Source organism: Tamandua tetradactyla, chromosome 1 (genome assembly GCF_023851605.1).
Source record: "Tamandua tetradactyla isolate mTamTet1 chromosome 1, mTamTet1.pri, whole genome shotgun sequence".
Lineage (NCBI taxonomy): Eukaryota > Metazoa > Chordata > Mammalia > Pilosa > Myrmecophagidae > Tamandua > Tamandua tetradactyla.
In genome coordinates this window covers 144,567,002-144,582,189 of record NC_135327.1, presented here as the reverse complement: position 1 = coordinate 144,582,189, position 15,188 = coordinate 144,567,002, and the positions used below count along the sequence as shown (strand labels likewise).

The window sequence follows — 15,188 nt, the reverse complement described above, 5'->3', positions numbered from 1 at the left end:
TGTCTACAAAAAAATTAAAATATATTCTTTGCACTCTCTAGGAAGCAATCATGGCAGTAAGTAGGATTCAAAAGAAAACGGGTTAGCTTACTGGAAAAGCATTTAATAACAGTATCAGATTCTTATAGAATAACTTCAGTAACAAGTAACCTGGGAAGTCAGAGGTTAAGTGCTTGGAAATTCAGCTAGTGTAAGGACGCACCTAGAAGTTAGTTTCGGGATGCTACTGTGCTAAATTCTTTACTTATTTACCAAGTGTTACATACACTGCGTTAACCATCTTACCTTAGACACAAACAGGCCACCATCCCAGTTCTCCAAGAGTTTACGAGGTTTGAAGAAGCCAACAAACAGATCACTCTCTGGGGCTTCAATAATTACAGGCCAGGAGGAAAGAATCACCTAAGCCAACTCCTGAAGGAACAGCAGGAGTTAGTTCTGAAGAAAATTAGTAAGAGGGTCCCAAGAAGACTTGACAGGGTTAGGAGAGGTGAGGAGGTAGGTCATGAGGGACGTTTCTTCTAGATACTTCAACCCTGACTTCAATGAAAACTTTGAGACTAAACCCAATTTCCGTAAAAATGCTTGGTGAATCACCTTTCTGAAGTACCCCACAGTATGGTGGCCGAAAGATCGTTTCTCTGTAAAAACTTTCCACCATTTTTTAAAAAGGCCCCTGACACAAGCCTTGAAATACAGCTTCATCTGTCAATATTTTAAAACTCCATTAGAAAGTTGGGAAAATGTGAAGGAAAATGGATGAAAAAGGGAGGTCGTTGCGGGCGCAGGGAAAAACGCCGTGGTCGGGTGGGGGGAGGAGCCGGGTGAGGCGCGGGGGCCCGAGGGTCTAGTTCTGGGCAACGGCGCCCGGCTGCGCAGGCGTGGGAACGGGCGCGCGCGGACCTCGACGTGCCCGGGTGGGCGACCTCGCGCCCCCGCCAGGCGGGACAAGAAGCGAGCACGAGACGCGGACGTGAGACCCGCGTGAGTGCACCGGAAGAGACGAAACGCCGAGGGCTGGACATTAGAGGAGGGGGCGCGGCGCAGGCAGCATGGCGCCCAATATCTACTTGGTTCGCCAGCGGATCAGCCGGCTCGGACAGGTGCGGCTCGGGGAGGAGCCTCCCTTCCCAGCCCCTACCCGCCCCTCTCCTTTCTCGCCTGCCCCTTTCCGTCTCCGGTCCAGAGCCCCGGCGGAGCGGCTCAACCGCCGTCGTCCCGCCCCTCCCCACCCCTCCTCACCCCACCCCGCCCCATCCCGGACCCGCCTCCCAGAGCAGCGCCTACTCGCCCCGCCTGCCCTTCCTCCCCGCTGAGCTGTTCTTGTGTCGCTCTGTCCCCCCCTCCGCCCCGTCAGCCGGACTTTCTCTCTCCCTCCTTCCCTCAGAGGATGTCCGCCTTCCAGCTCAACCTCAACCCGCTCAAGGAGCCGCTCGGCTTCATCAAGGTCCTCGAGTGGGTGAGTGCAGCCCGGCGAGCCTCGGAGTTGCCTGCGGCCCTACCGGCGGGACGCCCTCGGCGGGGGAGGTGGAGGGCCCCCGAGAGCGGAGGGTGCGGCCTGGTCCGCGCTGGCCCCGAGACCGCCGCCGCGGCCGGGAGGGGAGGGCCGTGGAGGCCGCAGTCTGGCCCCTGTGGGGCGGAGACGCAGTAGTTGGCGTCGAATCACGGATTCTGGAGCTTGTGGCCGCACCGTCCCTCGGCTGCTTTGGTCCCGGGCGGAACTGCCCTCCCATGCCTAAGCTCGCCTCCGGGCGCCTTTGGGAGTCGGAGTTCAAATTTTTCTTTGGCTTTACTGCTTCCCGCGAGGGAACAGAGGACTTCCTGTTGCGGTCTAACCGAAACCTGGCGGACCGGAGTTGTCCCCGGCCTCCTCCTCTGCGCAATTTAGAGTGGTCAGTGACTTCAGTCCCGGTGCTGACTTGTGGCCGTGCCCCTTAGAAAGCGGATTTTATTTTATTGTGGCATTGATTAGATGAGCATTCGACTCTTAATTTATCTTGCAATTGGCTCCAAATTCGTGTTAGAAATAAACTTGGTAAGGGAAGCAGGAGAAAAGTCTTTATACAAAACGCATCTAGTCAATTCAGTCACTTAGTAAGTGGTGGGGACAACATTAAGTTTGTTTTAGGTATTTCCAAGCAACATTCTGCAGTCAGCTTTTCGTCCTTTCTTGGGCACATTCTCAATCATTAACGTCAAAAGAGACTTATTAATTCAAACTTGGCAGTGATCACTGGGAGGAGTTAGTGACCATACCAGGCACTCAGGTTTCCTCAAACTTCCTGGCCTAGTCCACACTTTTCGTGCTCATTTTTCAGGCCTGTAGTTACTGGCAGCTGGCAGCTGTCCACTGTGCAGGCAAGTTGTATTTATAGCCAGCAGTGTTTACATCCGTGACTCCTTAACCTTATGTTTTAGTGATAAATGGTGATGAATAAGAACTTTATATTTCCTGTTTTAGGCAACCTACTGAGAATGTTTTTTAAATTGACACTTTTCCTCAGATTCTTTTATAGGTATTTAATCTGATTTCCTACTGACCAAACCCCTAGGGCTTTGCCTGGTGTTTTATGAAAACCGAAATAGTGCTGATTTGAAACAAATATCTACTTTAAAGATATGTAAATATCTTTACCTGGGTCCAAATTTAAATAGAAAGTTATTTGAACATATAAAAAATAAAAATTGCAGAAGGAAAATCACATTATTTAATTAGGCTAATCAAATAGAAGGGCTAAGAAAAAGTCTTATACCTTGTAGATTTAGTGTCATTAAGGGTTATAATTAAATTAATAATTTTAATTTTCACTTAAATGAAGAAGCAGTTGTTTTTATTGATGCTCATGTTATTTGTCAGTGTTTACCTTTAAAAACTGTACATTTAACTTTTTTCCTTAACATTTTAAAACATTAGAGATACATTCATTAGTAATTATAGGTCGATATATTTTGAAAAATACTTTTTTTAAACTACTTAAGGAAATACAACTTTCAGTGTCAGCAACTTATTGTTACATAGTACAGCCTTTTATGAAAATCTTCGTTGTTAATGCTGTAGTGAATGTTTATTCAACAAATGTTTAAGTACCCATTATCTACTGGCACTATGATATAAACATCAATAAAACCTGATCTTTTCCTCATGCTCTATTAAGGAAGAAGGATGTGAAAACAAATATCAAAATGCCTTATGATAAATATGGTGAAGATATATGCAAAGTATAGTAAATGAAATGGGGGAGCTATCAGTTGCTTGGCTTGGAGGACCTAGGGAGGACTTAGATTAAACACTTGGAGGATGAGTACTTAGGTTTTCTAGGCAAAGAGAATTGTGTTAAAAGTTGAAGCAGCATAGATCTGATGACAGTTGGGTTTGGTTATATAGGGAGGGAAGGAGCGGTTTGAGGGTATTCTGAAATGTTTCAAAGGGCTTGCAAAATAGTTTAGAGTTTATCCTGTGGATCCGTTGTTTTTAACCTTCTGGGTTTGATTGACCCTCTTTGAGGATCTGGGCCCTTTCCGTAGGAAATTGCGTATGTCTAGAGTACAAAATTTTATGTTATTTTGATATGTTTATTGGATAGCCTCCATGTAAGCCCAGAATCCTTGCCATAGTGGATGGGGACTCATTTAACTTAAGGGTCAAAGGTTTTAAACAAGTGAGTAATATATTTAGATTTGCATTTTAGAGAATTTTATTTTATTAGCAGTGGAAAGAATGGATTGGAAAGATCAGAATCAAAAGAAGAGAGACCTATTGACTTGAAAAATTATGAGGCCTGAAATGAGTTGCACTGGGAATAGGGAAGAGAGATTTAGAAATCAGAGTATTTTGGGAGGGTGAAGAAGAGGAAGGGATTGGAGATAACTGACAACAGTTCTGCCTTGCGTTGATAGTGGTATCATTATCCAAGATAGGTTGTTGAGAGGAACAGGAGCAAATTTTTGGTAGACAGTCAGTGAGGTTTTAGATGTATTGAGTTTATGCTCTCCTTTGATCATATAAGTGGAATTTCCTGTAGACAGTTAGATATGTGGATCTGGAATTTAAAAAACAAGCATGGACTGGAGATTAGCATGTATCCGCCAGCAAAGGAGATAAAAAAGGAATGGTTAAAGAGATGATGAGAAATAACATCTTGTCATCACTGTTAGAATTTCAAGAAAAATGTGTTTAATTTGTCAGGTGTAATAGAGAGGTATTCAAAATATAGTCTAAAATTCATCCCTTGGTTTGGTAATTACGGGGCTGTTGGTGGCTTTAATTAAGGAGAGCAGATTCAGTAAAATGGTAGAGGCAGTAACCTGAGTATAGTAGGCTGAATGGATGTGTGGTCAGAAAGGGAACAGGAGAGTAAATCACAATTTGACTGAAAATGGGAGGGATTTGGTGGTAACTCATGTAAAGATGGGAAAAACTGAACATGTTTGTTGACTATAGATAAAAGATTTGTTGGAGATTTAAAAACATGGACAGAAAAGGGATAAAACAGTAGAACAAGGTTCTAGAGTAGAAAGGCCCATGGTGGGAATGTTTTCATATATTTTGAATGAAGTTTCATGAAGCATTGAGTGGGCGAGTGGGAAAGAGACTACCTCTAAAATTAGTCAAGAAATGAGTTTATAAACAAATCTAAAACTATTTAAAAGTCTCTTTTTCCATCTATATAGTTAAAAGAACAGTTCGCCAAATCATTAGTGCTTGCAAGCTTCTAAAAGATATTAGAGGTCTATCCTGGTACTGTGTAACTCAAAAAGTTACACCTCTTGAAGGCAAGTTGCCTAGTAAATATTTTTGGACAGAATTAATATAGATCTGCCTATGCAGGTGCATTTTCTCTCAGCTTAAACTGCACCTACCTTGTTTTATCCCCTGGCCCCTTGTTGAAATTCCTAGCACTGACATTGGCTCAGTTCTGTTTGTGTAGTAAGTACTCATTAAAGGTTGAAGTTATATAGCACTTACACGAAAGTACCAATCCCTTCACAAGGCTACTCAAATGTTTAAGCGAGCTAAGGTAAGAATAGATGCCTCATATGTAGGAGTTCAATATGGGAAATAAAAGTCAAGGATTAATTTTATCAAAGCAACTTTTTAAAAAACTTCTACTTTCCCTGGTAAATTTTAACTTGGCTCTTATAATCAGTTTTCCCTAACATTTAGATTAAAGTAATGAGAAAACTGTGCTTATCATTAAAGTGATTTTATTTCCTTTTAAAATTGAATACTGTCTTGGACTTTCTAACCGCTATCTTGCCTAAGTTGGGCACTTGTGATGGTTAAGTTCTGATGTCAACTTGGCCAGGTGAAGATACCCAGTTGCCTGGTCAGGCAAGCACTGGCCTGACCTTTGCTGCAAGGATATTTTCATTCCTGGATGATAAACTGGAAGGCTGGTATATTAAATCATCAGTCATTTGATTGCATCTGTGGATGATTACATCTGCGATCAATTAAGGCATGTCTCCTACAATGAGATAATCTGATAAGCTGAAGACTTTTAAGGAAGAAGATTCTTTAACTGCTTCTTCAGCCAACAGGCCTCTCCTGTGAAGTTCCTCCAGACCCTTCATCAAAGCCACCAGCTTCACAGCCTGCCCTACATACTGTGGACTCTTCCATTCCCACAGTTGCATGAGATACCTTTATAAATTTCATATTTACAGGTCTCTCTCCTCTTGGTTCTGTTTTCCCTAGAGAACCCTGACACAGTTTGGTACCAGGAGTGGGGAGAAAGAACTGGCCAGAGTGTGTTTGTATACTAACTCATGGGCTGTTGCTAATGGTTTGGCTGGATGGCCAGGGACTTGAAAAAGAGCATGATTGGAAAATTGGTGACAAAAGAGGTCTGGCAGAAGAGGTATGTGGATACACTTTTATGAGTGGGCAAGTAACATTAAGATATTTGTGTCCCATGTGAATGCTTACCAGAGGATGACTTCAGCAGAAGAAAGTTTTAATAATCAAATGGATAAGATGACATGTCCCTTGGATACAAGTCATCTTCTTTCCTTAGCCACACCTGCCATTTCCTGATGGACTCATGAACAAAGTTGGCATGGTAGTAGGGTTGTAGGTTATGCATGGGTTCAGCAACACAGGCTTCCACTCACCAAGGCTTACCTGTCTACAGCCACTTCTGATTGCACAGTCTACCAGGACCAGAGATCCACACTCAGTTCCTGATATTGTACTATTCCCTGAGGTGATCAGCTTGCTACCTGGTGGCAGGTTGATTACATTGGACCACTTCCATCATGGAAGGGACAACAATTTGTTATAACTGAAATAGGCACATAGTCTGGATATGGGTTTGCATTCCCTGTATGCAGTGCTTCTGCAAAAACTACCATCTGTGGACTTACAGAATGCCTTATCTACCATCGTGGTATTCCACACAGCATTGCTTCTGACCAAGGAGCCCACTTCACAGCGAATGAAGTGCAGAAATGGGCACATGCTCATGGAATTCTCTGATTTTACCATGGTCCCCTGCATCCAGAAGCAGTTGGATTGATAAAACGGTGGAATGGCCTTTTGAAGACCCAATTACAGTGCTAACTAGGTGGCAGTACCTTGCAGGGCTGGGGCATTGTTCTCCAGGAGATTGTTTATGCTCTGAATCAGTGATCACTCTGGTGCTGTTTCTCCCATAATCAGGATTCACAAGTCCAGGAATCAAGGGGTGGAAATGGGAATAGCACCACTCACTATCACCCCTAGTGATACACTAGGAAAATTTTTCTTCCTGTCCCTGAAACCTTAAGCCCTGCTGGTCTACAGGTCTTAGTTCCCAAAGGAGGTGTGCTCCTAACAGGAGATACAACAATGATTCCATTGAACTGGGAGTTAAGAATGTCACCTGAAAAAAAAATTAAAAAAAATAAAAAAAAAAAAGAATGTCACCTGGCCACTTTGGGTGTCTCATGACACTGAATTCACAGGCATGAAAGGGGATTAGTGTTCTTTCTGGGGTGATTGATCCTTACTGTCAAGGGGAAGCAGGACTGCACCTATACAATGGAGGTGAAAAAGAGTTTTCCTGGAATACAGGAGATCTCCTCAGGGGTCTCTTAGTACTACCATGCTCTGTTATTAAAGTCAATGGAAAACTGCAACAACCCAATCCAAGCAGGACTACCAATGTCCCGGAAACTTCAAGAACGAAGGTCTGGGTCACCCCACACGGCAAAGAACTACAGCCAGCTGAAGTGTTTGCTGATTGTAAAGGGAGCATGAAATGGGTAGTAGAAGAAGGTAGTGATAAATATGAACTACGACCACATGACCATTTACAGAACCAAGGACCATGATTGTATGATATATCCTCCCTGTGTTATTCTAAGTATGCTTGCATTTGTACATAAGCAAATATCTTGTTTTCCTCTTATCATATGACATAAGTTGTATTGTTCATGTTACAGTATTTAAGTCATAGAATATGAAGTTTAAGAGTGAATGTTACCTAGATACTTGCACACTATTCTGGGGAGATGTGGTACATTTCCAGTTGTATGCAGGGCAGTTGAGTATTGTTAGGCAAAACATATGTCTGTTATTCTGTTCTATTTTGAAATGAGCGTATGTTGAGGTGATATGTATAGCTGCCACGTTGGCAAGAGGTGGACTGTGATGGTTAGGTTCTGATGTCAACTTGGCCAAGTGATAATGCCCAGTTGTCTGGTCAGGCAAGCACTGGCCTGACCATTGCTGCAAGAATATTTCATGGCTGGTTTATAAAACAGAAGGCTGGTGTGTTAAATCATCAATCATTTGATTGCATCTGGCTGATTACATCTGCGATCAGCTAAGGCGTGGCCATCCCCCACCCCTCCCCATACACAATGATATAATCCAATTAGTTGACAACCTTTAACAAAGAAAAGAGGCTCTTTCATTGCTTCTTCAGCCAGCAAGCCTCTCCTGTGGAGTTCATCCAGACCCTTCATTGGAGCTGCCAGCTTCACAGCCTGCTGTATAGTTGTGAACTCTCCCATTCCCACTGTTACGTGAGACATTCTTTAAAAGTCTCATATTCACAGATCTCCTGTTGGTTCTATTTCTCTAGAGAACCCTGACTAACACAGGTTTATTAATACATCTAAGTAGTATGCTTTCCTAGGTGCAGCAAATAAAAAAAAAAATCATGGAAGAAATATTATTTGGGGGAGTGTATAGGGAATACCAGATAAATTAAGTTAAATTTTCCTTTTTTTTTAAGTTAAATTTTTAAATTATGAACCTTCTCCAGATGTTTTTCTCCATGCTTGTCAAGTTTATGTTCAGTATTAATATGAGGTTTTTTGAACACAATATATGTGCTAGGGCTTTACCTGTTTTTTCTTATTTAATCTTCTGACAACCTATGAGGGTAGATCCTATTGTTAATCTCCATGTTACTGAGTCTTAGTAAAGTTGAGTAACTTGCCCAGCATCCCATGGATTATATTTACTATATGGAAGATCCAGGACTGTAATAGTCGCTTTGGTAATTTACCTTTGTGTTCCTAATGAGCAAATTCAAAAGCTCTTTAAAAACATTACTTTGGGATAAACCATAATTCAGGAAAGTAGTGTGGAAAACAGTACATATGAGTATTACATATATCAATTTATTTAAACAAGCAAACTTTTAGTAATGCATAATAGTTTATATAAAATATATATACCTTAGATTTTTGCAAACAGGGATCATGTTTTATCCTAATGATGTGGTTTTCAGTATAGCATAGATGAACACTCTAGAAATTAGAAATTGTGTTGTGAGCATTGGAGATAAGGCATATATATAAAGACTGATATTTCTCTTATGCATTTGCTTAATTTCTACATTTTTAGACTGTCCGCCTGTAACACAGGCTACTTTATAGAAACATGTCCTGCACTTAATCTTACTAGTTGGGTTCACATTTTTGTTCCCATTATAGAAAGGAACAAAAGGGCTTCACATAGCATTTTGCCTATCAGAACTTAAACCTTCTTGATAGACTTATTGATTCACCCCTGTACCTTTGCTCTCTGCTCTTTCTACCTGAAATCCTCACTGTTCATCATAATCATCTTCATAGATGAATCAGATGTCATTTTCATAGACAGTATATATGTTGTCAATACTTTCAGAACACCCTCCCACATACATACAGATAGTAATTGCTATTAAAATTTAAAAGGGAAAAGTAAGATAGCAGAGTGATGCTCTACAATAACGGTTTTCAAACTGTTTAGTCTCAGGACTCCCTTTATGCTCTTAAAAAATTGAGGACCTCAAAGTACTCTTTTGTTTATGTGAATTATATCTATCGATATTGACTATGAAAAACATTTTAAATATTTATTTATTTAGAAATAGTTATTGCTATTTCTATAATAAACCACTCAAAAGCTTGAATTATAAGAATGGGAACAAATGTCAGTTTTCCTTGAGGTGGCTGGCTCATCTCATTTGTTTTCGAGAAAAATGTCTGCCGGATATCTAAGTCTGAGTAGCTGTCACTTCTCTATTATTCTTTCAAGTAGAACTGGTCCCAAATGAAAAACAGCTAGCTCAGCTTGCAACTCAACTTAAATGCTCTCCCTGGAGGTAGCCATTGTATTTTAGAATGCACTTCTTTATTTGCACTTCTCATTTCATCACACAGAATTTTATGAAGATGCTTATGCAAGGGTCCAAATTTAATTTTAAAAATTTTTTACTGCTTGATCAAGACTTACTTTTAAGTTTTTTTATTGTATAATATAACATAATACAAAGCAAAGAAAGAAAAAAGAAATGGTTTTCAAAGCACCTTTCAACAAGTAGATACAAGACAGATTACAGAGTTTGTCATGGGCTACCATACCATCATCTCAGATTTTTCCTTCTAGCTTGTTCTAGTTTGCTAGCTGCCAGAATGCAACACACCAGAAATGGATTGGCTTTCAATAAAAGGAGGTTTAATTTAGTTAACGTATAGTTCTGCAGAGGAAAGGCAGCTAACTTTCAACTAAGGTTCTTTCTTACGTGGGAAGGCACAGGGTGATCTCTGCTGGCCTTCTCTCCAGGCCTCTGGGTTCCAACAACTTTCCCTGGGGTGATTCCTTTCTGCATCTCCAAAGGCCTGGGCTGAGCTGTGAGTGCCGAGATGAGGTATGCTGAGCTGCTTGGGCTGTGCTATGTTGAGCTCTCTCATTTAAGCACCAGCCAATTAAATCAAACATCATTCATTGCAGCAGGCACACCTCCTAGCCGACTGCAGATGTAATCAGGAACAGATGAGGTTCACATGCCATTGGCTCATGTCCACAGCCATAGAACTAGGCACGTTCACCTGGCCAAGTTGACACGTGAATCTAACTGCCACATAGCTGCTCCAGAACATTGGAGGCTAAAGGGAATAATTTTTTATCATCACAATCAACTTTTTCTTTTTTGTGAAAAATAACTTATACACAGAAAAGCAATACATTTCAAAGCACAGCACAACGATTAGTTGTAGAACAGATTTCAGAGTTCGGTAGGGGTTACAGTTCCACAAATTTAGATGTTTACTTCTGGCTGCTCTAAGATACTGGAGACTAAAAGAAATATCAGTTTAATAATTCAGCATTCATAGTCATTTGTTAAACCCTAACTTCTCTGTATATCTCCACCATCACCTATGATCTTTCTCCCACTCTTTAGAGGTATTTGGGCTATACCCATTCTAACTTTTTCATGTTGGAAGGGCTGTCAATAATAAGGGGTAGGGAGATGGAACTAGCTGATGTTCTGGAAAGGCTGGCCCCTCCAGGTTTCAAGACTTACCTGGTCCAGGGACCCATCTGGAGGTTGTAGGTTTCTAGAAAGTTACCCTAGTGCATAGAACTTCTGTAAAATCTTAAAAATTGCCCTAGGTGTGTTCTTTAGGATTGGCTAGAATGGTTTTGGTTGGGGTTTGGCAAATTATGATAGGTAGCAATGTCTAACTGGAGTTTGCATGAGAACAACATCCAAAGTAGCCTCTTAACTCTATTTGAACTCTCTTAGCCACTGATACCTTTTTTGTTACATTTCAAAGACATTCTTAAATGAAGCTGCCTTTTTTTTTAAACTGTGAGATGCACTGGAATACAGTTTGGTACCATTGCCTTGATTCGTGCTAAAGCCAAGCAGTTCCCACCAATGCTTTTGCTCCATGAGTGCAAATGTCAACACAGTGTAAAAGGCAAATAATGGCTTGATATTATTATAAAAATATTTTTTACCTTCTTTACTCCCTGAAAGAATCTTGGTGAGTCCCAGTGGTCCACAGACAGCACATTGAGAACTGCTATTCTCCTTCAAAGTAAACATCATCGAGGACCAGAAACAAAACAGGAAACATGGGTGGGTGTACTCTTCCCAGATCAGGAAATATATCTGGAAAAAATTTCAACCTACTGTCTAGATACATGACATAGAGAGAGCTGAGTGTATAAAGGGGTAGAAAGAAAGAGATATTGCTTTCTAACTAAAACCTGGACTAATCTATGTGCTTTCATAAGGGCTGGATTTATGATGACTTGAATATTTTCATATATTGGTGGTTTGGGGGCCCCAGTATAAGAAGTATATTTGGACTAGGGGACTCAGGAGACCAGGTAGGAATGACCATAAAAATACTAGACAGAGAGATGAATGTAAAACCACTCAACAGAAACAAAAAGGGGGAAAGCCAGACTCTCAACTTGAGCCTACATCAGGTATCCCAGACACATGGAAACTAATTTTCACCTGAAAGCTTAAATATCAGTGGCAACCAATACTATCAGTTTTTTTTTTGTGATAGGCTGACTTCAAGACAGCCAGCCAAATCAACAATCAGAATATTGATTCACCTCAAAAGACATAAAAATGATAGAACAATCTGAAAGTTAAATATTTTTAGATTCCTCGGAGATTTATAATTTTATTCTTAGCTTAACAGTTGATTAAGAATGAAGATGACACAGATGTTTTCAACATATAATGATTAAAAGTTCAGCAAAACACATCTTGTTTATTTCAGCAGGTATTCTGAGTTTATGCTCGTGTTTGAAATTCTTAAAGGTTATGGAATTATTCTAGAGGTCATTTAGAGCTTTATATTAGCATTTTAGAAGAAGAGGTAGACTTCACTGACTTCACCGCTCAGTGTACAGTGGGATAAATATTGGTAACACTAACAAAATATTTTATTTATATATTTTTTGCATGAGCAGGCACTAGGAATAGAACCCGGGTCTCCAACATGGCAGTCAAGAACTCTGCCACCATGGCCCACCCACAAAACATTTTTTTAAAAGGTGAATATTTAATGTTCTAGTTTGCTAGCTGCTGTAACGTAATGTACCAGAAACGGAATGGCTTTTAAAATGGAAATTTAATAAGCTGCAAGTTTATTGTTCTAAGGCCATGGAAATGTCCCAGCTAAAGCAAGGCTCTAGAAATGTCCAATCTAAGGTATCCAGGGAAAGATACCTTGGTTCAAGAAGGCTGATCATGTTCAGGATTTCTCTCTCAAACAAAAGACACATGGCAACATGATGACATCTGCTAGCTTTTTCTCCTGGCTTCTTGTTTCATGAAGCTCCCCCAGGGGCATTTTCCTTCTGCATCTCCAAAGGTCTCTTGCTGCATGAGCTCTACTTTGTGGCTCTCATCATTCTAAAATGGGGCTCTCTCTAAAATGCTTCCTCTTTTAAAGGAGTTCAGTTAATCAAGACCCACGTGGAATGGATGGAGTTACAACTCCATGGAAGCCATCTAAACAAAAGTTAATACCCAAGTGGTGCAGTGGTCGCTCAATGGCAGAATTCTCACCTGCCATGCCAGAGACCTGAGTTCAATTCCTGGAGCCTGCCCATGCCAAAAAAAAAAAAAAAGTTAATACCCACAACAGGTGAGTCACATCTCCATGGAAACAATAAAAATGCTCCCAGTCACAGTGGTAGAATGCTTGCCTTCCATGTGGGAGACCCAGGTTTGATTCCTGGACCGTGCACCCCCCCCCCCCCAAAAAAGCTCCCATCCAGCAATAATTGAATGAGGATTGAAGGACATAGTTTTTCTTAGGTCCACCACAAATTCAGACTGATGCATTCCACCCTTTGAACCCCAAAAAGATATTTTCTTTCCAAATACAAAATACATTCATTCCATCACAACATCAGAAAGCCTTGAAGTGTTTCAGTAACAATACAAATGAAATTCAAAGTCAGAAACAGTACAGAATCTCATCAAAGACAGTGCAGGCATGGCCTGTCCTAAGGGAAACTTCTCTTCTGGTTCTAGACCTGCAAAACTCAGAACAAGTTATTTGCTGCCAACATGTGAAGGAGAGGCAGTCATAGGATAAATAACTCCCATTTCCATAAGAAGGAGTTAGAAGGAACACAGGGGTCACCAGATCCAAGCAGTTTCTAAAACCTGCAGGACAAATTCCATTAGATTTCAAAGTCTGAGAGTCATTTATCTTTGGGGCTTTAGAAAGCAGCAGTACCACCCTTTCCAAGGACATTTGCAGTGGACTGCCTCTCTCTGAATGCAACAGGGACATTGGAGAGACCACCTTTTTCTCAGCTACACCCTCTTCAAATGTTGGGGCCATACGCAGGGCACTCTGAGGCACATGCTCATCCCCTCCATGTGGTGGCAGCCAGGCTCTCCACAATACCCAAAGAATGTGCTGCACCCTTTCCAAGCCCTGAAGCACCATGACTTTTCCACTGCAATAAGGTGGAAGACCCATACTCTCTGCCTTTGGGGCAAACTCTCCCTCTCCAGGTGCTTGGGTGGGTTTGCTCTCCTGACCTGAGATATCTTGACTTTAGACTTTAGCTTCCATAGTTTTGCCTCTGAAGTTATTTTACCTTCACATTGTCCCTTTTCTGAGTGCCCCAGTCCAGGCTGGCAGTGGCCCCATAGCACTCTTGTTGGCTTTCTATGTAATAAGCAAGGATCATACCCATCAGACAGCAGGAGCTTCCACAAATCCTTCCTTGATAACTCCATCTCCAATCCTGGCTTTCTCTGAAATACCTGATTGGTTCCACATTTGGTTAAATCCTCACATGGGGCACCATACTCTGTGTTCTCCCTTCCTGGAAGCCCAGAATTTTCCAAAACATCAGTTTCTGATTTCTTTGTATCCAAGAGTTCAGTTCTCAGCTTATCTCTTCCCTATCACATTTCACTGTAAGCTGCAAGGAGAAATCAGGCTGTTTTTTCCACATTTAATTTGGAAATCTCTTCTGCAAAATATCCAAGTTCATAGCTTTTTAAATCTGCCTTCCAGCCAAAGCCACTGGTCAACTTTGCCAGATTATCTGCCATTTTACAACAAAGATCGCCTTCCTTTCAGTTTGCAATAACATGTCTCATATCTGTCTAGTGCCTCACCAGAGACATCCTTAGAGTCCACATTTCTACCAACAGTGTCTTCAAAACATTTTAGGCCCTCTCTATCAAGCTCCTCACAACTTCTTCAAAGTCTTCCCTTTATCCATTTAAAAATCTGTTTCAACATGTTTGATATTTGCAAACCGCAGCAGCACCCCATTTCTCTGGTACCAAAATCTTTTCTAATTTGCTAGCTGTTGGAATGCAATGTACCAGAAACAGAGTGGCATTTAAAAGGGAAATTTAGGGTGCATGGGTTGTTCAGTGAGAGAATGCTTGCCTTCCATGAGAGAGACCCAGTTTCGATTCCTGGACCATGTACCCCATCCCACCCCACCCCCCAAAAAGGAAAATTTAATAAGTTGCAAGTTTACATTTCTAAAGCCATGGATATGTCCCAATTAAAGCAAGGCTAGAAACGTCCAATCTAAGGCATCCAGGGAAAGGTACCTTGGTTCAAGAAGGCGATGATGTTCAGGATTTCTCTCTCAAACAAAAGGCACATGGCAAACATTGCGGTGTCTGCTAGCTTTCTCTCCCTGCTTCTTGTTTCATCAGGCTCCCCAGGGACATTTTCCTTCTGCATCTCCAAAGGTCTATGGCTGTGTGGTCTTTGCTTTGTGACTCCCATCATTCTAAATGAGACCAAAATGCTTCCTCTTTTAAAAGACTCCGGTAAACTAGTCAAGACCCACCTGGAATGGGTGGAGTCACAACTCCATGGAAATCATCTAATCAAAAGTTCATACTTATAATCGGGTGAGTCACATCTCCTTGGGGACAGTCAGAAAGCTCCCAGCTAACAGTATT

At 41.3% G+C, this 15,188-nt stretch overlaps 1 protein-coding gene across 1 annotated transcript in view; it reads left to right on the top strand.

Moving 5' to 3' along the window:
* Positions 1–940: 940 nt before the first annotated feature.
* The window catches only part of SYPL1 (synaptophysin like 1), a 34,798-nt gene continuing 20,550 nt past the window's right edge, over positions 941–15,188 (top strand). Inside the window, exons 1-2 of the mRNA XM_077163259.1 lie at positions 941–1,103; positions 1,388–1,459. Coding sequence (XP_077019374.1) covers positions 1,053–1,103; positions 1,388–1,459 — 123 coding nt within the window. The 5' untranslated portion in view covers positions 941–1,052. The remainder of the gene's footprint in view (positions 1,104–1,387; positions 1,460–15,188) is intronic.